The 22,872-nt window shown below is 38.2% G+C and overlaps 1 protein-coding gene across 1 annotated transcript in view; it reads right to left on the bottom strand.

Moving 5' to 3' along the window:
- Positions 1–22,872, bottom strand: part of LOC102441395 (DNA repair protein complementing XP-G cells) — a 59,298-nt gene that overhangs the window by 26,152 nt on the left and 10,274 nt on the right. The window contains exons 3-10 of the mRNA XM_023752475.1: positions 21,105–21,231; positions 16,996–17,091; positions 16,388–16,492; positions 16,077–16,171; positions 9,792–9,924; positions 7,873–7,959; positions 6,758–6,854; positions 5,476–5,766 (exon numbers count right to left, since the gene is read on the bottom strand). Of these exons, the coding sequence (XP_023608243.1) occupies positions 5,476–5,766; positions 6,758–6,854; positions 7,873–7,959; positions 9,792–9,924; positions 16,077–16,171; positions 16,388–16,492; positions 16,996–17,091; positions 21,105–21,231 (1,031 nt within the window). The remainder of the gene's footprint in view (positions 1–5,475; positions 5,767–6,757; positions 6,855–7,872; positions 7,960–9,791; positions 9,925–16,076; positions 16,172–16,387; positions 16,493–16,995; positions 17,092–21,104; positions 21,232–22,872) is intronic.

Below are 22,872 nucleotides of genomic sequence, written 5' to 3' on the forward strand. Positions count from 1 at the left end.
ATGCTTAGCAAGTAAAAAAAAAAAAAAAATGGCATTCAGAAGAGCAGTTCACATGTTTTGGTAATGAAGAAAAACATTTCATTCCAAAGACACACACACACAACATAATTCACCGTATATCTTTTTTATTTTTTCGTGCAGTGTGGTACCATATAAATTTCCTATTCTTAAAAAAAAATTAAAACGTCAAACACTTGATCACACTATCCTTCCTCTAAGTCTAACATAAACAGGACTCAAAACAGGCAAAACTAGGGGTAGGACGCCCACCGCATGCTCTCCATGCCGACCTCCCTGTCGGGGGAGCACCGTGCGGTGTTAACAGTGCCAGACACGAAGCTGAGCCCCTCATTTAAATCGCCCCTTTATTCCTATCCCACCCTCTGTGTGCGGACACCATCCCCTCCGCCTTCCTGGTGAGAGAACTAAAGCACTGGGAAGCGGAAAGCACCGCGCCTCTGTGATGAACCCCGAAGTCCAGTCAGAGGGGGTGCAATCCCAAAGCTGGGGGGCCGGGGGGGACGTCCCAGAGGGAGCAGCACCCCGACGCCAATCCGCACCCGGCCCCGGCGCCCCGTTAAGGATACCCACGGCCAGGATCTTCCCTTCCAGCGTCTCGGGGCTGACCTGCCGGCCCGAGCACTCCAGCAGCTTCCAGAGGCCCTGGACTCCCATGAGGCCGGCACGTCTCGGGGCGCAGCGCGGCGGTGGGGTCGCGGGAGACCTTTTATTCTAAGTCTTCCACCGCCGGCGGCCTCACCGTCCAGAACACAGAAGAGCGGCCCTGCTGCAACTCAGGGAAGATGGGAAATAATCCGCGGTTCGCAGCGACTGGCTCCGCCGCCCTGAAGAGAGAAGGACCCAGAGGACGGCCGACGGCAGTCTCCCCAGTGTTCTGTCTCCGATGTTTGCGCTCTCAACGCACGGCCGGGGGAGGGGGCTGCGCCGGCGAGACAATCAGCCTGAAGGCGCCCCTCCGACCTCACCAATCTCCCCGAGTTGGTGCGGAAATCCCTGCGAAATGGGGCTTCTGAGATTCCATAGGATGCCCAGCGCGCGCAGAACCGGAAGTTGCGCTCCACCGCGCTTACGCTAAATTGACGCGCCCCGCGCGCCGGAAGTGAGGGCTCCGTTCACGCCTGGTTGGTCCAGTCAGCGCCGTGCATCCTTCTCGCTGGCGTTCTGTCCCAGTGAAACCTTAAGTGGTTCTCAACCTTCCTAATGCCACGACCCTTTAATGCAGTTCCTCATGTTGTGGCGACCCCAACCATAAAATTATTTTCGTTGCTACTTCATAACTGTCATTTTGCTACTGTTATGAATCATAATGTAAATATCTGATATGCAGGATGTATTTTCAGGGGTCCCGACCCACAGGGTAACTTAAGACGATGCGCCAAGTGTCTACTTGCTGAGGTGACCACGGCTTTCTACGTGCTTTCTCGGCATCAGTTCCCCCCACTGGCCGCCACTTTGGAAAACTTTTTTAAAATTGACTTTAGAGTGAGGGAGAGACAGAGGAACGTGGATTTGTTGCTCCGCTGGTTGGTGCATTCCTTGGTTGCTGCTTGTCTGTGCCCTGACAGCGATGCAGCCCACAAACTTGGAGTATAGGCAGGACGCCCCTGCCCACCGAACCACCCGGCCAGGGACTTGTGAACACGCTTAATGCTGAGTCTGTTTCACTCGAAGCAACAACAGAAAGGTGGATGGTTTGCTGGTGTTTTTAAGTTAACATTTTTTGGATAACCTTGTAGTAACTAGATAATTTGTAATAAGATTGAAAGCCTTAACCCTTGAAATATAGTTTACTTTTCTCTGGCATTTAAGATTTAGTATTCCGCCGCTTGTAAGTCAGAAATGACGAGAAACGAATTGCCAGGTGAGTTCCCGGGAAGTCAGTGCCTCTGGAGACCTCAGGCCAGGATTCAGAGCCGACCACACCCCATTATAGTCCCGGGAACAGTTGTTCAGAAATTCTGTTTCCTAACCTATAGCTGGGATAACGCCAGGCATGCAGGCGATTTTAGCTGGGACCAGAGCTGACTTATGCCAAGTGCTTACTTACATTAGCAGATACTCAATAAACGATAGCTTATCCCTACTGGTTCAGAATTGAACTGTTGAAACTAGACTCAGAATCAAAAGGCAGATAATCCCTAGAAATCATCCTTCGTTGTATTTTACAGAGATTAATATCATTGCCTATTCGATTTTTGTCTCCCTCCACAGTAGACTGTGAACTTATTGAAGCCAAGCACTGTTTTGTTGACTGTTATGTCCCCCGCTCCTGACACTTAGCCGGGATTCCATCTTATTTTCTTAAAAAAACGCTTCAGCTTCCCCTGAAGTCTGCAGCGCCCCTTGCACCCAGGGGAATGAATTTCCTCCCAAGGCAGGAAGACACCCCGATCCACCCGAGCTACGTAATAGCCCTGCGTTAATGGGCTGAACTGTGTTCCCCTCCAAAGTTATGGTGAAGTCCTAACCCGCAGTAACTCAGAATGTGACTGGATTTGGAGACAGAGACTTTCAAACGTGGATGAAGTTAAAGTAAGGCCCGTTGGGTGAGACTGATCCAATCTGACCAGGGTCTGAGGCAGAGAGACTCCAGGGGAACGTCCACAGAGAAAACGCCACGTGAGGACATGCGAGGAGGCAGCCATCTGCGTGCCAAGGAGAAAGGCTCAGGGGGAAGCAAACCTGTCAACACCTTGATCTTGGGCTTCCAGCTTCCAGGACTGTGAGAAAACCAATCTCTGCTGTTTAAGCCACCCGGGTTGTGGTGTTTCGTTGTGGCAGCCCTAGCAAACAGATCCCCTACTATAATCTTAGGCAAGTTTCTTCATCAATGAGAGTCTGTGAATAAAATGGAGATGCCACCATCTTCTTGGGGTTGTTCCGAGGTCAGCAATTTAACATGAAACAACCAGTGGATAATAGGGCCCAGTTTGTTAAGTGAATGACTAAGGGAGACAATGCTATGGGTAAAATTGAGATACGGAATGTCATCACATCCTAGAGCACCTTGCCGAGCCCTGCCAGCGTCCAGGAGAAGGCAAGTTGGAAAGTGTTATAGCTCCTGCTCCAGCTTGGCCTAAGGATGGGGACTAGTACTGGGAAAAGAAAGTTTCAGGATTTTATGTAAATGAACATGTTTTTTTTTACTGAGAGCTGGGGGGGTGGGGGGAGTAAGCTATTGTGGGCATGTGAATACTATAAGTGTTTTTAAAACCAGAGCACATTTCTTAAAATACAAAATATTATTTTGAAGGAATAGCAACTAAGGGGTGTCTGTCTGTTGTATAAGCCATTAGCTCCTTGAGATGCTGTTTAATAGGCTCTCAAGTTTCAGAACAGTAAAATACACATCTTCTGGAGTAATAGCAAGCACTTAAATAGCAATTCCTACCTATAAAGCACTGTTCTGAACACTTTATATGTACTAACTTAATTATTCAAAACAATTTATAAAATAGATAATATTAGCCCAATTTTACCAATGAAGAAACAAGCACATAAAAAATAATCTTAATTTTCCCAAGATGATACAGGTAGTAAATGCAGAGCCAGTATTTGAACCCCTTAATGCTTCTATGGACACTCCTAAGAGGACTTGACCAAAAAAATAAATATGACAGGAATGTTACTAATACTGAAAGAGAAGTGTGGAGTAACGTGCAGATTGTTTCTGGAAATGTCTCTGTAAACTTCAGTGTGCTCTTGATAACTCAAACTTATTAGTGTCACTGTATTCATTATTTTATGTTGCATTTGTCTCATTTCCTCTTGGCTCTTTCTCATCTCTGAAGTACTCAAACTAAATTAAATTGCTGACATTCAACCACGTTTGACCTACAAAATTGACAGCTTCATTTGTTTCAAGCTAATAAGAATTAAGTTTCTAATTTCTTATCATAAATTCTTATAGAAATATAAAATTATAGTCAATGTATATTATTCCATTAATTAAAAAGTCAGATACGAGATGGTTTCTTTTAACACACTACTTAGACAGAATTGACAAATTATGTACTTCAAACAAAATTAGAAAACTCCCTAAAACAAAGGTTAAAACATTCACATGAAGAAAAGTAGAAAACAAAACTTTATTTGATGAAAACTTCGTAAAAGTTCCAGTATGAAGTAACAAAATCAACAACCTACAAATCTCTTTCAGTCCACTGCGTTTCAAGCAAAATATTCCCTTCAGAAAAATGACCATTTCATAATATATATCCTCTTTCGTAGGCTTACACATGTCTGAGTGGACAAATGGATATAAAATTCAAAAGAGAAAATAAAAATATTTAAAAAATAAAAATCTGAGCCTTCTCCTTGAGATGTATTGCAATATGGTTACCAACATATTCAGCATCTTGTGATAATCAAGTTACTGATTTGAGTTCTGGAACAGCCTCTGAAATGAAAGAACAAGAGATCCTAATCCTTTGTGAGTCATGGGTTGACTACACAAGAAAAATTGACAGTAAGTACAGAGGAGATCAAATATATGAAATCCAAACTTTCTGAGCTATTTAACACTCGCTTCAAACAACTGATTATCTAATGTTTTAAAAAAGAAAACAGTTCAGAGTGTGGAATATGGATAGTTGCCTCTGAATGCATTTTTAATGCTGTTATCAATATATGACTCCATATTGAAGGACTAATCAAGTATCAGATTTCATTTCACAGATTACCATGGATACAGAAACTATGGATGCCACTTGTTCTTTTACTCAGTGCCTAAAACAGATTGTATACCTACAGAAGTCTTTCAAGACCTAAAGTTCTTGTCAATATTTGATAGTAACATACCAAGTCAAGAAAGTCAAGAATATCCTGAAACAATGTATTAGGTCACCCATTTGCACCAATAGAAAGGATTAGTTTCTTGAGTCTTTTTCTCTTCCGCCTCTTTATTGAAAATCCTGAGAAAGTTAACCAGGAAACAAATGAGGCAGGCAAGATACTGCTATAAGGGAAAGAATTACTGGATTCACTGAATAATTTTAAATGAGCTTTAACCATTACAGAAAACTAGAAATCAATAGCCCCATTTTTTTTTTTAAGGGCAGATGGTACCTTAGGAATAAAACTATCTGCAACAAAAGTCTTGGGATCAAGTCATAATAAATCCTGTCAAGCTTAAGTATTTCAAATTGTGATGTTATTAAGTAAATTTGTATTTGTTTATACGTAATTGTATTGGAGTTTGTTAAATTGTCCAGCATGTTTATATACCCTTAAAATGTAAAAAGTCAATAGTCTGTGCTTATCTGCTTATATATCTGAAATCACCCATTAGAATCATATACAAGCTTATTTACTGGAGAACTACAAGGTTATGTTTTGTACCACCAGATCTGCTCCTATTTTAAGTTGACTTAATAAAATCTTCTACTGTCTTAATACAGTCCTGTACAGACCATTGTGTAACATGAGGAGTTTTTCAGTACCCAAGCATAGTCAATCATTCCCACCATAATCACTGTAACCCTGGTAGCCACTGTTCCTTCTCTCATGGATACTGGACATCTTTTTCCATGCTGAGTCCTGATGGAAACTAGCACTGAAAGACCGGCCCAGGCGCCCATGATGCTTCTTGGAGATATTGTCTTCACTCTCAGATTTGGCAATTCCCTGGCCATGTGTTAGAGGTTGTGACTCTTGTCTAATGGTTCCAAATGGAAAGTTCCAAAGGCCAAACCTTTGCCAGCTAAGTCTCTGGAATGCTATAATACAATGCAAATTTCCCCCAACCTGAGAAGGAAAAAAAGTTGGGTGAAGAAAATGATGGGAAATGAATTTCCTATGAATTCCCTTATATGTTCCCCCTTCATCTGCCTCAGAACAGTACATATTCTTTCAGACATTATCAGATCACATTATCCTGCATTTTCCCTGACCAGCTGTCATTACAAAACTATAACAATGCCCACACCCTTGTCAATATTTGATAGTAACATACTAAGTCAAGAAAGTCAAGAATATCCTGAATCAATGCATTAAGTCACCCATTTGCACCAACAGAAAGGATTAGTTTCTTGAGTCTTTTCTCTTTGCCTCTTTATTGAGAATCCTTGGACAGTTAATCAGGAAACAAAGGAGCCAAAACACCTTGCCCTCATATGCCACTCACATACACTAAAGCCTCCCTTTCTGCCTAAACACCATCATTCCTCTTCCTCTTACACACTCTTCCTTTGTTAGTAGGATTCTATCAATGGGCTGTAATCCATAGAATCTACCTTTCTCTGAGAAATACCCCCAGCAGTCTTGTTTATATACATGGCTCTGCCCCAAGGCCACAGTTAATAGGGCTCAGGAGTGAACACCTCAGATTTGGCAATTCCCTGGCCATGTGTAGGGCCAAGCTGCGCCAAGACTATGGAACTAGGCCTGAGGCAGGCCAATCTCAGTATAGACTGCACATCTCAAAGAGAGACATAAAGATGATCATCATCATCACAAAGTAAGTAATCAGACAACAAGCCAACAACATATAACTTCCAAAATAATTACAGACTATCTACTTGGTCTCTGTTGACATTCTTTTACCTGGTACCAGGCCCTTATGAATCCAGGCTACACTCCTTGCCCTTTCGTTTTTAACATACCCATGTGTTCTTAAAATAATTTTCACTTTTCTGTCGAAAATGTTCTAAACTGGGTTTCTATTATTTATAATCTAGAGTAAAATATTGCATTTTGGCCAGTTGGGAAATGCCTTCACATACAATGGTGTTCTTACCTTCTTGGTTTTTCGATACTGCAGTCCCCTCTCCAAGTGCCGGATATCTAGAAATTCTGGATTTTGAGTATTCAGATCCGTAACAATATCTGCCCACCTATAGTTAAGAAGGAAGAATATAAAACACAATTTTCTTTTTAGTAACAAAATACCACTGTAATGAAACTTTTCACATGAGCAATATTCTACAATATTACTGTGGCAATAAGTTGTTTATCTCAGGATTGTTCAAGTTCTAATAAACTCTTGTTTTTATGACAATTCTGTATATGCAACTATTGCCAAGGTTCTCCGTTTAAAAATGGTTAGTCTCCCTATGAAATAAATATATATCAACCTATTAGACAATATCCTGCAGGCTAAAGTAGAAACAGTCTACATTTCCTTCTTAATTAGAGTCAAATGCATTTCCAAAACACTTAAAATTGACATGCCTTTATTTACAAACAATATGACTGTGTGGAAAATCCAAAGTAATTACAAACTGCTTTGTATTGCAAAACTATTAATAGAACTAATAAGTGAATTTGGCAAAGATGCAAGATTTAAGGCCTATATAGAAAAACCAATTATATTTCTGTACACAGTCAGAAAATAACAGAAAGGGGGGAAATCAATTTACAATAGCATCAGAAAATACACTTAGGAGAAAATTTTAACAAAATATACATAAAATCTATATTGAAAAATACAAAATATTGCAGGAGAGGAGTTAAAGCTCTAATTGCATGGAAGTATAGTCTATATCAGTGATGGCGAACCTATGACACGCGTGTCAGAGGTGACACGCAAACTCATTTTTTTGGTTGATTTTTCTTTGTTAAATGGCATTTAAATATATAAAATAAATATCAAAAATATAAATCTTTGTTTTACTATGGTTGCAAAAAATTTCTATATGTGACACGGCACCAGAGTTAAGTTAGGGTTTTTCAAAATGCTGACACGCCAAGCTCAAAAGGTTCGCCATCACTGGTCTATAGTCACAAATTAGAAGACTCCATATCGTTATGATGTAATTTTCTGCAAACTAAACTATGGATTCTATGGATTGTATTCCAATCAAAATTCCAACAGGCTTTTCAGCAGAAATTGAAAAGAAGAAGTTAACATACTTTTTACAGTGAATAGCAGGATGTTTTCTACTTGATTCTCCAATTAAGATCCAATATTCTACTTCTTGTGGTGAGAGGGGACCCCTGCTAGATTTAAAATACATTCACAGTATGTTTAATAAAGGTCATTTACTCCCTTGAAAATAGTGCTTCAATTATATATTAATAAAAGACATATTAAAGTTTATAGATATTGGAGTTTGGGCTTGAGCAAATGTCTGAACACAAAGAGAAAGCATAAATTAAATGTCGGTCTTGAGTTCTATAAAATCTAGGGCTAAAAAAGTTGACATACACTACCTCTCAGCATCTAAACGGGGGGGAAAATCCTAGCATGCTCTGAGAATTCTTCAGCTACTCTTCTTTTACTAGGCATTTAAAAAGTCTCAAAAGGCATCCTAAAAATAAAACCCTAAAGCAGCGATTCGCCTGTGGAACTTTTAAACATACTGATGCCCTGATCCTGCCCTGGGAAATTCTAATTCAGATAGGTCAAGAGTGGAGCACAGCCCTAGCTGGTTTTGCTCAGTGGTTAGAGCATCAGCCTGTGGACTGAAGCATCCTGGGTTCAATTCCGGTCAAGGGCACATGCCCAGGTTGGGGACTCGATCACCAGAAGGGGGCGTGCAGGAGGCAACCGATCAATGAAACTCTCTCATCATTGATGTTTCTATCTCTCTCTCCCTCTCCCTTCCTCTCTGAAATCAATAAAAATATATTTAAAAAATTAAAAAAGAGTGGAGCACAGGCAAGGATTTTCACAATTTGAAGAGCATCTCAGGTGATCCCTAGATTCAGGCAGAGGTGGAAAATGCTCCTCCATAGGGTACAAAGTAGAAGTACCTAGTTTTTCATGTTTTGCATGTGATAGATGTCTGGAATAAGGTGACACTGCAGGGTGAAACCACATAAGAAACAACATACCTCACCTCCAGAGAGATGAATAAAACATTCGGGATTTGGAGAAACCAAGTAGTTTTCCTCTTACCCAACATTCACAAAATTCTATGTCCAACATCCTGCTTCTCCCAGCTCGATCCTGCCTGTCTCAGGATCCCCCCACAACCCTCCACTCTTGCCCAACTCCAAATGCCTTGAGTGGGATACAAAGTTCACACGGTGTCCAGTCTCAAAGAACCCATCCTATCCCCCTGATGGCCAAGCCATATTCTCCCAGCCTGAGTTTCAGTCATCCCTGAGAGGAGAGTGCTACCTCTTCTTCCTCCTCAAGTATGAAAAAAATAAACAAAACAAAAACAGAACCTTAGCTGGGTGAAGAAAACCACACCTAGCAATACTTTTACTAAAAGTATTCATGCCTCTGTTTTCACCATTCTCAAATAGGACTCTTCTTCCTTTGCTTTTAACTATCCTGGCATTATATCAACCCAGCATGAAGAAAACTTGCTAAGGAAGGGAAAGAGTACTAAAATTCAGTCGGCTTAATAAATTCATTTTTTAAATAAATAATTTTGTCAAAGAAATAAACAGAATTCAATCAAATGCAATTCTGCAAAAGAATAAGCTCAGCTCAAACCGGTTTGGCTCAGTGGATAGAGCGTTGGCCTGCGGACTGAAAGGTCCCAGGTTCGATTCCGGTCAAGGGCATGTACCTTGGTTGCAGGCACATCCCCAGTAGGAGATGTGCAGGAGGCAGCTGATCGATGCTTCTCTCTCATCGATGTTTCTAACTCTCTATCTCTCTCCCTTCCTCTCTGTAAAAAATCAATAAAATATATAAAAAACAAAAACAAAAAAACAAAAAAAAGAATAAGCTCAAATGTTTACAGAATAATATTATTTCATATAAGGAAAGCAAGTCACTAAGTCTTCCGATTTCTAAGCACTAAATATTTCTTAAATGCTTTCTACAACACATTTTATGGTCAGGTATCCACGTAACATACAGAAATGCTTACCTGAATGCTTTATTGGCTTTAACAGGGGTTGCTTCAAAGCCAATCGGACAAAAGTAATGATTCTGGCAATGATAAATATAAGCCATGGATTCATCTTTTAATCCACGAGTTAACTTCGACAAGGCCCCTGAAGCTACAATAAAAACAAAGACGGAAGGACCATGAAGCACTATCCATGCTTTATCCAAAGGACGAGTTAACGACTGAAAGACAGCGAAGACATTACTGGGAACACACTGACATGGCTGGGGGAAATGAGAAGCTACTGATGATACCAAAAAATATGAATGAATTTATTTTCAGCTTCACCCTTCACACTGAAATACAGGAAAACAGAATAGCAAACTAAAGAACTGAAATATACCTTGCTTACCAAAACCTTCTAATAACACACATACTTGTCTATGAAATTTAATTATCGTATATACCTAGTGCATATAGTAATGGTCTCAACTTTTCTGGTTGAGTACATCTGTCACTAGACATTTCTGAATAAACATGCCCATTACAAGCATTTTTGTTTATAAACTCTGTGCATATACTACTGTACTATTACGTGTTTTTTTAAAGATATACAAAAAGTATGAATTTTAAATTAGATTAAAATATAGACATTCTAGTATGTTCTTTCCTTACCACAATGGTCAGCTCTACAGTGTGTACATCCCAGTTTGATGACCACTGAGATATATGAATATAGATTCCAGATGATAAAGTTCCAAATATGGAAACTTCCTCTCACTAACATACAGTTTATTCTTTCTCCTAAAGTTATACGGACTGGAGGAGCAGCTTTCACAAGAATATCAGTAGAGGCAGACAGGTAGTAAGTACCAGGGTGTCCTCTTATAATTGTTCCTCCTTGTATATTTCCCATGGCTATATTACTTGTGAGCTAATTTCAAAAGAATTACCATAAGCAATAACTTTTTACCAGCACTTAACATTTAAAGCCATTAACTGAGATTTCAGTATCCTGCATCTCCTAGAAGAAACTAAATTATTCATTAACAAATAGCCTATTGAAACTGGAAATCCTAAAAATAGTTGAAGTAGATGAAAGCTTGCAAATCATGGTTTCTCTGATTGACTTTCTAGCCACTAAAGTAGCTAAAGAACTCTAAGAACTGCAAGTCAATGCACACAAGTTATGAGTTCCACAGATACAATAACTTTTCTGTCTTAAACTCTTCTCTAAGGTTTCATCCATCTTTCCCATAGATTTTTGCCTCATGGCCTACCATCAGAACATACATGCATGGCAAGGTGGTCTTTTCTGCTTAAAATCTCAATTTTATAACGATAAACACATCTTTCTTTTGGGGTTCTCCTGGCAATTTAAAAATTGACACCCAAGGGAAGCTCTAAATGAAAAATAATAACTAAAATTCAGAAGATACTCAATATTTCATTTCCATAGCTGAACTTGATTTGCAGATAGGTTCTAGGATAGTGAGCAAATTTAAGTACATAGATGTAGACTATTCATAAATTCAATAAATCCAAAAAATGTTTATGCACATAACCAGTTTAGGAAAAAAACTCGAGATATTTTAAAAATTGTGGAAATGCCAAATAAAAAATTTTCCGAAATGATTAAAATTGTAATGAAAGAACTTGTATATAACTTTTCAATGGAAATCTGTGTTTCACACCTTCCTTAAGTCAGATGTAATACAAAACAACTCACTTCCGTATTGTGACTATGGTTAGCAATTATTTTTTTAACACATATTTATTGAGTCCTCCCATGTGTGAGGCACTGATAAGACAGGAGGGAACAGGCTGGGTTCCTGGCCTCATGGAGCTGACTGTCCAGTGGAGGACACCAACAATAAAATAATTATGGATGGTAATTTGTGCTTTAAGTGAAATAAATAGGGTGCTGGCTTAAAAGAGGCTCAGGCATCAGACTTTAATATTCAGCGATGGCTCCTTGGAGGTGGTGGCATTAAAGCTGAAACATGAAAGATGAGAAGGATGTGGGGGAAGTGAAATCTAGGGGACAGAACAATCCAGAAGTAAACAACAAGCATATTGTATCTTTCACAGACACTGTCTCATTCTGAAGTCCCTCATAGTCCTGTGAAGTAGGTACTTGCAGTAGGCACTGGATTAGTGATTAGTTTAATGTCTTGGAATGTATTCCAGATTTCTAAGGTCTTGATAAAGAGGTTAGATAACACCTCTTTAGAAAGACTACAGCAGTTTTCAAATTTGGGTTTGCAAGGCTTGTTAAACAACAGATCACTTGTGCTTGGCCTAGTAAGCCTGCGATGGGGACCAGGAATTTGCATGTCTAATAAGGTACCAGGTGATGCTGATGTTGGTCTAGGGACCATATTTTGAGAGCCACCAGTCTAGAGTTAAGAGGAAATCTTATTTAACTCAATTCAGTATGTAATTTATGAGCACCTACTAACTATATCAGGAACTTCAGGAAACAAAAAACAAGTAATAATGCAATATGTGAAGCTGTCCTCATAGGAAGGATAAAACAAGTAACTTTAATATAGGGCAGAATAAGACAGTGCCACAATAACGGTTTGCAATTCAAAGAAGAAAGTGCACATCAGGTCTATGGAATCATAAGGGGTGGCATCCAAGATGGAATGATTGAAGTGGAAGGATTTTGACAATCTAGGCAGAAGAAAGAGCATGAGGAGAAAACCAAAATCACTGGAGGACAGGGATATAACCAGAGAACATCAAGTAGTGTAGTTTAAAATACAGGGTATGATAGTATAGAGAGGCACCCCCAGAATTTCAGGGCAAAGTCATAAAAAGATCATCCTTTGAAATAAAAGATAGTAAATACAGTATTTAATGCATTCAAATGGTCATCCAATAAAATAATTCCATTTAGGTCAAGACATATAAATGTGTTACATATGCAAACTAAATTCAGAACAATGTTCACTCCAGACCAGAGTATATCTAAAAAATCTGAAATTTAAGCAACAAAGCAGCCACTACAAAATGTACAGCCCTAATTTGTATGGTATAAAGAAAGGAGAAAAACACTACTAGAGTTAGCTGGCCTGCAGTATATGTCCTAATCAGCCAACAAGAGAATTCTGGTATCGCTGATATTACGTTTATCACTCTAAGTTAATATACCAACATTCTGATATTCACTGAATTTAGTATGAGTTCCTTCTGTAGAGCTTGATCATCTATAGAAGGACTATAAAGAACTCTAGAACAACTTAATAGAATATATTTTTACACCTTGAAAGACAAGAACCAGATTTTATAATCCACCAACATAATATCCTGCAAGGCTCTTATCCCCTTGAAAATATTTTAAATACAACTGGGAAATGTAGGACAGCAGTGGAAGGCCAATCTTTATTGGCTTTGAATGATGCTAAAGTATTTATGCTTTAAGCAAGCACTGGAGAGCTCTTTAAAAAGAAAGAGATCTATTAGCACTGCACATTAAAAAGATTTATCTGGCCTTGTGTCTATTATGAATTGGAAAAAACCAGTGGATGAGGAATATGAAAACTTAATGCAAAGTCCACCAGAGATGCGCTAATGCACTGCAGTAAGCTGGCAGCAGTGGCCCCAGTGAGGATATACATGAATTATTTGGGGGTTGGGCAGAGGTAGCTATTCTCTGTGAAGCAAAAACAATGAGTTATAATACCTACTGGAAGAATAAAAATGCACAAACATTAGTATAATTTTCAAGCTAGCTGATTAAAAAAATGAATCTAGACTTCTCTGGCACAAATGTTGGTAGCTAAGTGAACCAACAGTTTGAAGCTGCCTGAATAATAATAAGTAAATAATATTAATAATAATAATAATAATAATAATAGTAATAATAAGTAAAAAATAAGAAGGGAGCCAATAGTTTGAAACTAATGTTGACAACTTCTAACACAAACTGTTATTGTAAGTAATTGCATCTCTGAAAAACATACGTCAATGCATATTAACAGCAAGATCTGTTAATTTTGTCAAAATCCCTGGATTTTATTTTTATTCCATGAGTGAGCTGAGGAAATGAACATGTCAGCAAGAATGGGGGTGTTATAAAATCAAAGAAACATAGTCCCCAGGAAAACGTAAAGTCTACTGTGGAAAACAGGCCTAATGGTCCTTAAAAAAATAACTGAAACAAAAAGAGGAAATACATTTCAAAGTACTTTTTAAATGAGCAGCAACAACCGACAATGGTTTTCACTACTGCATATCCCAGAGACAAATAAGAAAAGCCTAATTCTGCAACTCTTTCTTCCACAATGAGAGAGAACAGAAAAGACTTTTGCTTGACACATGCACCACTCCTCCTCTGAATACAATCAGAAGTTCTAGGGCAATGGTTCTCAACCTTCTGGCCCTTTAAATACAGTTCCTCATGTTGTGACCCAAAGATAAAATTATTTTTGTTGCTACTTCATAACTGTAATGTTGCTACTGTCATGAATGGTAATGTAAATATCTGATATGCAGGATGGTCTTAGGCGACCCCTGTGAAAGGGTCGTTCGACCGCCAAAGGGGTCTCGACCCACAGGTTGAGAACCGCTGTTCTAGGGTAACATGTGTGAGGTTACAGGGCAACATAAGGAATCATAGGGTTACTAGGGGCAGTCCCTGAGATCTAGGAGCTGGGCAGACTCATTAAAAAGATGCAACATGATACAAGGGCTAATATGCCAAATGCCACAAGACAGACCAAACAATCATTACTATTGGAATTAAGAGGGATCGGCTTCTAAAGTGGCAGGGAAAGCTTCAGAGATAAAGCAGGGCTTGCACAAGACCAACGATTATTGAAGAGGAAGATAAGAACATTCCCAGAGGGGGGAGGGAGATCAATCATCCTTCAGAAAATAGACATAGAGAAAGAAACAGTGAGGAGTCAAGTATTGCAATAGAAAAATGACGACAGGAATAAAACTGGGAAAATACAGCATTAAAATCTGCTGATGGGCACTTAGGCTGTTTCCAAATCTTAGCTATTGTAAATTGTGCTGCTATGAACATAGGGGTGCATATATCCTTTCTGATTGGTGTTTCTAGTTTCTTGGGATATATTCCTAGAAGTGGGATCACTAGGTCAAATGGGAGTTCCATTTTTAGTTTTTTGAGGAAACTCCATACTGTTCTCCACAATATGGTATGCAGGCTATACCAGTCTGCATTCCCACCAGCAGTGCACGAGGGTTCATTTTTCCCCACATCCTCGCCAGCACCTGTCGTTTGTTGATTTGTTGATGATAGCCATTCTGACAGGTGTGAGATGGTAAAATAATGCAAATTTAATTAGCACCTAACACAGTGATGGAGAACCTATGACACGCGTGTCAGAGGTGACAGGCGAACTCATTTTTTTGGTTGATTTTTCTTTGTTAAATGGCATTTAAATATGTAAAATAAATATCAAAAATATAAGTCTTTGTTTTACTATGGTTGCAAATATCAAAAAATTTCTATATGTGACACAGCACCAGAGTTAAGTTAGGGTTTTTCAAAATGCTGACACGCCGAGCTCAAAAGGTTCGCCATCACTGACCTAAAACAGTCCTTAAAATCAACTCCATTACTCTGTTATGTACAAGACTATTCCATAATAGAACTTTGTCACTTTCACAGTCCACTTTCCTGTTGTTATGCAGGTATTACATCAAATACTCTAAAATCCTTGCATTCCTTTTTAGGAAAAGGAACTGCAAATTCCGTGCTGCTTTCTGAGTTTTACCAACACATATGTGTGCGCAAATACACACACACATACATTCACTCACACACCCCATGGACCCAAACAATATAATGTATTAAAGCAGTATTTATGACATACTTTACAAGTCTAAAAGCTCTACATGTAAAGATGAGAAGAGCTAAAAATATTAAACTGTAGCCCTAGTCATATGGCCAGTTGGTTGAGTGTTGTCCCGTGCACCAAAAGATTGCCTGTTGGACTCCTGGTCAGGGCACAGGCCCTGGTTGCGGGCTCAATCCCTGGTAGGGTATGTGCAGGAGGCAGCCAATTGATATCTCACTCTCACATCAATGTTTCTCTCTCTTTCTCCCTCTCCTCTCCTCTCTCCTTAAAAATTAATAAAACATTTTTAAAGAAAAATATTAAACTGTATATTGAAAAGTGCCCTACAGGTTACTATTATAATTTCTCCCTCAGATAAAAAGACATAAAAGTAACAGACTGTGTTTAGTGTTTACATAGTCAAAACAGCTAATCTTTGAGGTGGTTTAAAACATGTATGAATACACATGCATGTACATGTGTATTAATCTTCTATATGTTTACCTACCAGTTTCTCCAGCTGTTTTATTCTTCCCATGAGGCTTATATAGAACATACGAGCATCCTTTTACATGGAAGTGGTCATTAATTTGTCTAAACCATCTGAAAATAACAAGAAGATTTGCTCATAGAAACAGTTCCATAATAAAGATGGCACTATTCCAATTCTAGAGAAATTCAGGCAGAGCCCAAGTTTGGTATATCTACTACAGATTGGGGCCTGGCAGCTGCACACATGGTTTACTATCAACACACATCTACAGCATTATTATTTTATAGACTAGAAATAAAATATGTATCTAAGCAAGGGCTTCATACCTCATGAGTGTTGTATTTCCAGTGAAAGGGCCAAACCTAATATCTTCAAATGGGGGTTGAAAGCCCAAAATATGTAATGCTTCTTCTTGGGTAATCGGTGGAAGACTACAAAAGAAACATTGCCTTTCATTTTACAATTACAACCATATGCAAATATAACCTGTCTCAATGCTAATATTAATATGTCTGTCTGATTTGCAAAGACTTTTGGTAATATTTTTAATTTTTATTTTATCAAAAATAATGCATACACATATCTTAGCCAAAAGACTTAAAACAAAATGAAGTAGTTTTTCCTCAATTTATGAAAAACCTATCCTTAAAAACCTTCCATTATAGAAAAAGCCCTGGGAAACAGGGTGCGGCTGGAAAGGGGGCCGCCCCCTCGCCCTTCACGCAACGCACGTTAGTGGGGAACCTGGTGCTAAACCATTCGTAGACGACCGGCTTCATATGCAGCAGAGCAGCTCCCTCGCTGCGATCTATTGAAAGTCAGCCCTCAACAAAAGGGTTTGAAGAAAGATCAAGAAAAAACAACAAAGAAAAAAAGAGAAAAAGCAACACCAAATAGCATGGGAGTTTAGATACCAATAAATTAACATACTCACTTCCCAGCTCCCACTGTGCTATATAAGAAATTCCAACAAGAAACTAATGAAGAGATACCACAAGAAGTCTTATATTGTGGTCGGCTTATACAGTACCTGGGAAAACAAAAGATTTTTCTTTACTTGAATGAATACAAAATAGGCATATAAATATGCAACTCTCATGGCAACTAAAAGTGTTTTAACATAATGAAAATTTTGATCACTTAAACCAATATAAAATCTTTATTCACTTAAAATATTTTTATATTTATTAAACGTATCATAAACAATAAATCATTCATTTTAATAAAGATAGCTAAGTATGACTACTACTAGTTAGAGTAGATGTTATCTAAACCAATGGGGGAAAATAATGGTATACAAATGTAGACACCAACCACAAAAATTTCAGTGCAAATTCCCAGTTGAGCTGTAGATCAGATATATGATCTACAAATATTTTCTCCCACTCTGTATGTTGCCTTTTCACTTTGTTGATTGTTTTCTTTGACCCGGATAAGTTTTTAAGTTTGATGTAGTCCCCTTTTGTCTATTTTTGCTTTTGTTACCTGTGGTTTAGTGTCATATCCCAGAAATCACTTCTAAATCCAAGGTCATAAAACTTGTCCCCTATGTTTTCTTCTATGAGTTTTATCATTTTAGGTCATACATTTATGGCTTTAATCCATTTTGGGTTAATTTTTGTGTATGCTGTGAAATAAGGGTCCAACTTCATTCTTTTTTATGTGGATATCCACTTTTCCCAGCACCGTTTTCTGAAGACACTATCCTTTCTCTATTGCATGGTCATGGCACCCTTGCCAAAGATATTTTATTCATTTACATGAAGGTTTATTTCTGGAATCTCTATTCTATTCCATTGGTCTATATGTCTGTCTTTACTCCAGTACCACACTGTTGTAATTATTGTATATTTGTTATATGTTTTGAAATCAGGAAGTATGTGGCCTGTGTTCAACTCGTGCAATCACCACCTCCCCAGCAATTATCCAGAGGCAGTATCTTCAGCTGGAAGTTGGGGAGTAAGATAATCAAGGGGCGATCAGCATGATGTCTCCTTCTGCGACCCTCCCTGCAATGCCGTTGCCTTGACCTAGATTTCCACGAAGAACTCCAATGCTTCAGCACTGATGCGACTTCTCAGACACCTAGATCTAACCAAAGGGTCACTGGATGGTTTCAAGACCATCATGTGAACTTTAGGGAAATCTGCATTGTTTTATGCCAGCAGTTAATGCACAGAATTGGACAAGTATAGTTTGGAGACTTTGATATTTCCTTGTTTCAACACAGACAATTTTCCATCTTGTTATTGATTTCATGAGTTTGAGGAAAGTAGTGAAGTAAAAAAACTAAAACAAAACACGTATTCTATCATATTTAAATCTCTCCCTTCTATTTTAAACAATTCTTCACAAAGCCTTAGGATTAGCCTAGGCATCCTTAAGATTTTTTTTTGTATTTCATCATTTCAAACTTGTTTACTGGTCTTGTTCATGATCAGCTTAACACTTTTACTTCTATCTTCTAAGGGTCTTTCTATTACAACCCTAATTCTGTGTAATATTCTTAGTGGGAAATAAGGTTGTTGTCCTGGTAATTTTTCCCTTCAGGTTATTTCTCCCATCTGTCCTATCCCATCCAAGTCTTTATGGCCTCACATGCTATACTATTAAATTATTCATATTCATATGACTATTCATACTTGTTGTTAAAACAAATCTTAAGTCTAAGGAATTAGAAGCAAAAATGGGTAAAGATTTGCTCCAAAGAAACTAACATTAATGTTTTTTATTCTAGTGTTTCTTTCCCAGTACACTTTTCATACTAACTACTACCAATTTATCTTTGTAAATATCCTTATATTAAGAAATCACCAATGGCTTATTTATGCCCCAGAAAAAAAAATCTAAATCCTTAGCCCAATATCCAAGAAATAGATCATAAAAGGTGTTATAAAATATCACAGAGTTGCCCTAACAGGTTAGGCTCAGTGGATAGAGCATCGGCCTGCGGACTGAAGGGTCCCAGATACGATTCCAGTCAAGGGCATGTACCTTGGTTGTGGGCACATTCCCAATAGGGGGTGTGCAGGAGGGAGCTGATCCATGTTTCTCTCTCATCGATGTTTCTAACTCTCTATTCCCTCTCCCTTCTTCTCTATAAAAAATCAATAAAATATATATATTTTTAAAAATCACAGAGTTGTCCTGGCTGGTGTTTCTCAGTGGTTAGAGTGTCACCTGGGCACGGAAGCGTCAAGGGTTCAATTCCAGTCAAGGGTATATACCTGGGTTGCAGGTTCAATCCCTGACCCCAGTCCGGGCGTGTGTGGGGGGCAACCAATCGATGTGTCTCTCTCACATCAATGTTTCTCTCTCTCTCTCTCTCTCTCTCTCTCTCTCTCTCTCTCTCTCTCTTTCTCTCTCTCTCTCTCCTCCCTTCTATTCTCTCTAAAAAAATCAATGGAAAAAATATCCTCGGATGAGGAATAACAAAAAATAAATAAAACAGAATTTGGAGTCTGGCTTTTTTCAGTTCCAATATATGATCTACTTACTCACCATGTGATGTTGGGGAATTTTTTTGTTTGTTAATCCTCACCCGAGGATATGTTTTTTTCCATTGATTTTTAGAATGGAAGAGAGGGGGAAAGACAGAGAGAGAGAAACATTGATGTGAGAGAGACATACACACACACACACACACACACACACACACACACACACACACACCCGGGCAGGTAATCAAGTACCTGCCCTTGACCAGAATTGAAACAGCAACCTTCAGTCCACAGGCTGACGCTCTAACCACTAAGCAAACTGGCCAAGGTTGGGCAATTTTCTTAGCTTCTCTGAGTCTCACTCCAGATAAGCTGGTTTACCCTTCATTACCAACATGCCAGACACTTTCTTACCATCCATTCAAAGACCTAAAACCCTCCATCCCCTCAGATTTCCTTTCTTTAGACCCAACTCTTCGGGGAAGCCTTCTGATGTTCATTTCTTCCTCTCATATTTTTTCTTTATTCATACCCATCATCTGATAAACTGCTTGAAATATTTTACATGTCCTTCTTAGTCCTCTCTTCTCAACTAGATTTCAAACCTTAAAAGAACAAAGACTATGTTTTATGTATCTTTGTAGTCTCAGCCATATCCAATATTTATTAAATAAGTGAAAATATTTAATATTTCTAAAACCTCAAACAATAGAATTTTTAAAACCTCAAATCAGAGATCAGCAATTTTATAGCTATCACGAATTAAACCTTTTTTTCTTGAGAAAAGGAACTTTATTTTAAGGTGACCAGATACCCCTAGTTGATAAAGGAAAGCTCTTCTTATTAGAAGAATGCCAGCTAATAAAGGCAGAAAAAAAGATAGAATTTTGAGATATCACCATTTCACAACAAGGATTCAGGCAAGGATCGTCAATAGATTTGGCTAAGACCATTAGATGAAAAGTTGATAGGAACAGGCTCTTAGCCTAATGCCATTGTCACCCCACTGATTACTTCATGGCTGCAGAAGGGGGAAAATAACTTGACAATGAAGGCTAAGGTTGTCACCTCCTAAATCCCGTAATCACTCTTAGAATCTCTAATATTAGATCACCAAGTTCTATGAACCTCCTGATGTAATATAATACGAAGGTCACAGGATCATTTAGGCAGTATTCTTGTGTAAAATGTTCAACCAGGACCTCATTAAGTCTTTATATCTAACATCTAATTTTCAGGAAATATTGAGGATATATAAATAATTTAGAAAAATTAATCTGAAAAAAAATCAGACAAATCCAGAAGGTAGCACATCCTACAAGATATCTGGCTAAGTCTCTTCAATAAGTCAATCTCCTAGAATTAAAAGGAGGTAGAGACTATTCTGGTTTAAGAGAGACATATGAGCTACCACAAGTTAACACAAAGTATGGTTCATAGTTGGGTCCCACATTGAACAACCAGGAGTGAAGACATTTTCAGAGCAACCTGAGAAATCTAAATTTAGCCTAGGAATTAGATACTAAGGAAATATTGCTAATTTTAATAGGTGTAACACTGGTACTGTGGTTAAGGAAGAAAAAAATCAATTTTTAGAGCTTACCATCGTCTGAGGTCTAATACTTTCCGCTGCTTAATATCTTCAAGAGGAGAATGCTGAGGCCACTCCCTTTGATGTCTTCCTTTTTTATCTGAAGTTTTTTTCTTGGAAATTTGTTTCTTTACATTGCCTAGAATATACGAGTATAAAATAAGCAAAATGCTTAATATGAAGTAAACTGCCAGGACAATGATACTAATTGTTGAACAAAATTAAAAAGTAGCTGCCACTAGTTCTAAAAATGATATTTGTAAACATATTGAATAAATAAATGTATCCTCATAAATTCTCTCCTACCTTACAGAGAGAAAATAAAAACAGATTTAAACAACCATGAATGTTATTCCCTATCAGATTTATACTAGTATATTCCAATTCCTAAGCAGGTCACTTAGCTAGTACATGAATCAATCACAAAATCTTTTAATTTAGAAAATCAAATTACCAACTATAAAATATTTAACTAGAGCACTTTCCAGAAAATGAATCCTTTCTATAAAACAATGAAACCACATTAATGTAATTCTGTTAAAAAGTAAAAACATTAGATCCACTAATGCAATGATGTGATATTTAAAAATATCTCCAGGCCTATAGAGCCCACAAAATGGATTAAAAATGATGCACCCATGTGTGTTATTAAAATGCAACTTTAGCACCAGGAACTAGAGTGGAAAACAGTCTCTTTTCTGTGTGTGTGTGTGTGTGTGTGTGTGTGTGTATGCGTGTGTCTCTTTCTCTCCAAAAGACACATAAGAATAGTGGTTATCTATGAGGGGAGGGGAATGGGAGATAGACAAAAGTAAGACAAAAATGAGAGTTAGACTTTAAGTGTTTAATTTTTATGCTTTTCATTTCTGAGCCATGCTAATGTATTATTCAGTAAAAAATTACATCAATTAAAATATTAATAACATCTGAGCCTCATTTGACTAAAATGCCATTAACATTTCAGATAGCTATGCTGAAATACTTTAATAATGTCACACATATTATATTTTAAATGAAATAAATCTGTTATAAAAATTAAATAAAAGCTAGTATTTTATTTTTATAGTTATTCATCAATTATGATATATACATTATATAAACATATGCCTAGAAAACAAACATGGAAAAGGGTCCATTTTATTCATTTAAGATGCTGTACAATGAAATCACCTGGTACTCAAAACCAGCTAGAACTTAGAAACTATTGGTATACAGAAAATTTCTCTAATTTTTCTAAAATGTCATAATAACAAACGCAATAATATCCTCATAAAATTCCTGTGTTACTGTGAGTTCAAAAAGAAAGAGGTGAAAGCATTAGTATCTGCCAGAGGTCCACCACAATGCAATTGTGAAGGTTGTGCACTGCACCCTAGGTGAACTCCCTAGGTCAGTGGTCGGCAAACCACGGCTCGCGAGCCACATGAGGCTCTTTGGCCCCTTGAGTGTGGCTCTTCCACAAAATACCACATGCGGGCGCGCACGTACAGTGCGAAGTTGACTTAAAACTTTAAGTAAAGTTTGCCGAAACCGGTTTGGCTCAGTGGATGGAGCGTCGGCCTGCGGACTGAAGGGTCCCAGGTTCGATTCCGGTCAAGGGCATGTGCCTGGGTTGCGGGCACATCCCCGGTGGGGGATGTGCAGGAGGCGGCTGATCGATGTTTCTCTCTCATCGATGTTTCTGACTCTCTATCTCTCTCCCTTCCTCTCTGTAAAAAATCAATAAAATATATTAAAAAAAAAAACTTTAAGTAAAGTTTATTAAGTTAAATTTAGGGAA

This window comes from Myotis lucifugus, unplaced genomic scaffold (genome assembly GCF_000147115.1).
Source record: "Myotis lucifugus unplaced genomic scaffold, Myoluc2.0 scaffold_33, whole genome shotgun sequence".
Taxonomy (NCBI): Eukaryota; Metazoa; Chordata; class Mammalia; order Chiroptera; family Vespertilionidae; genus Myotis; species Myotis lucifugus.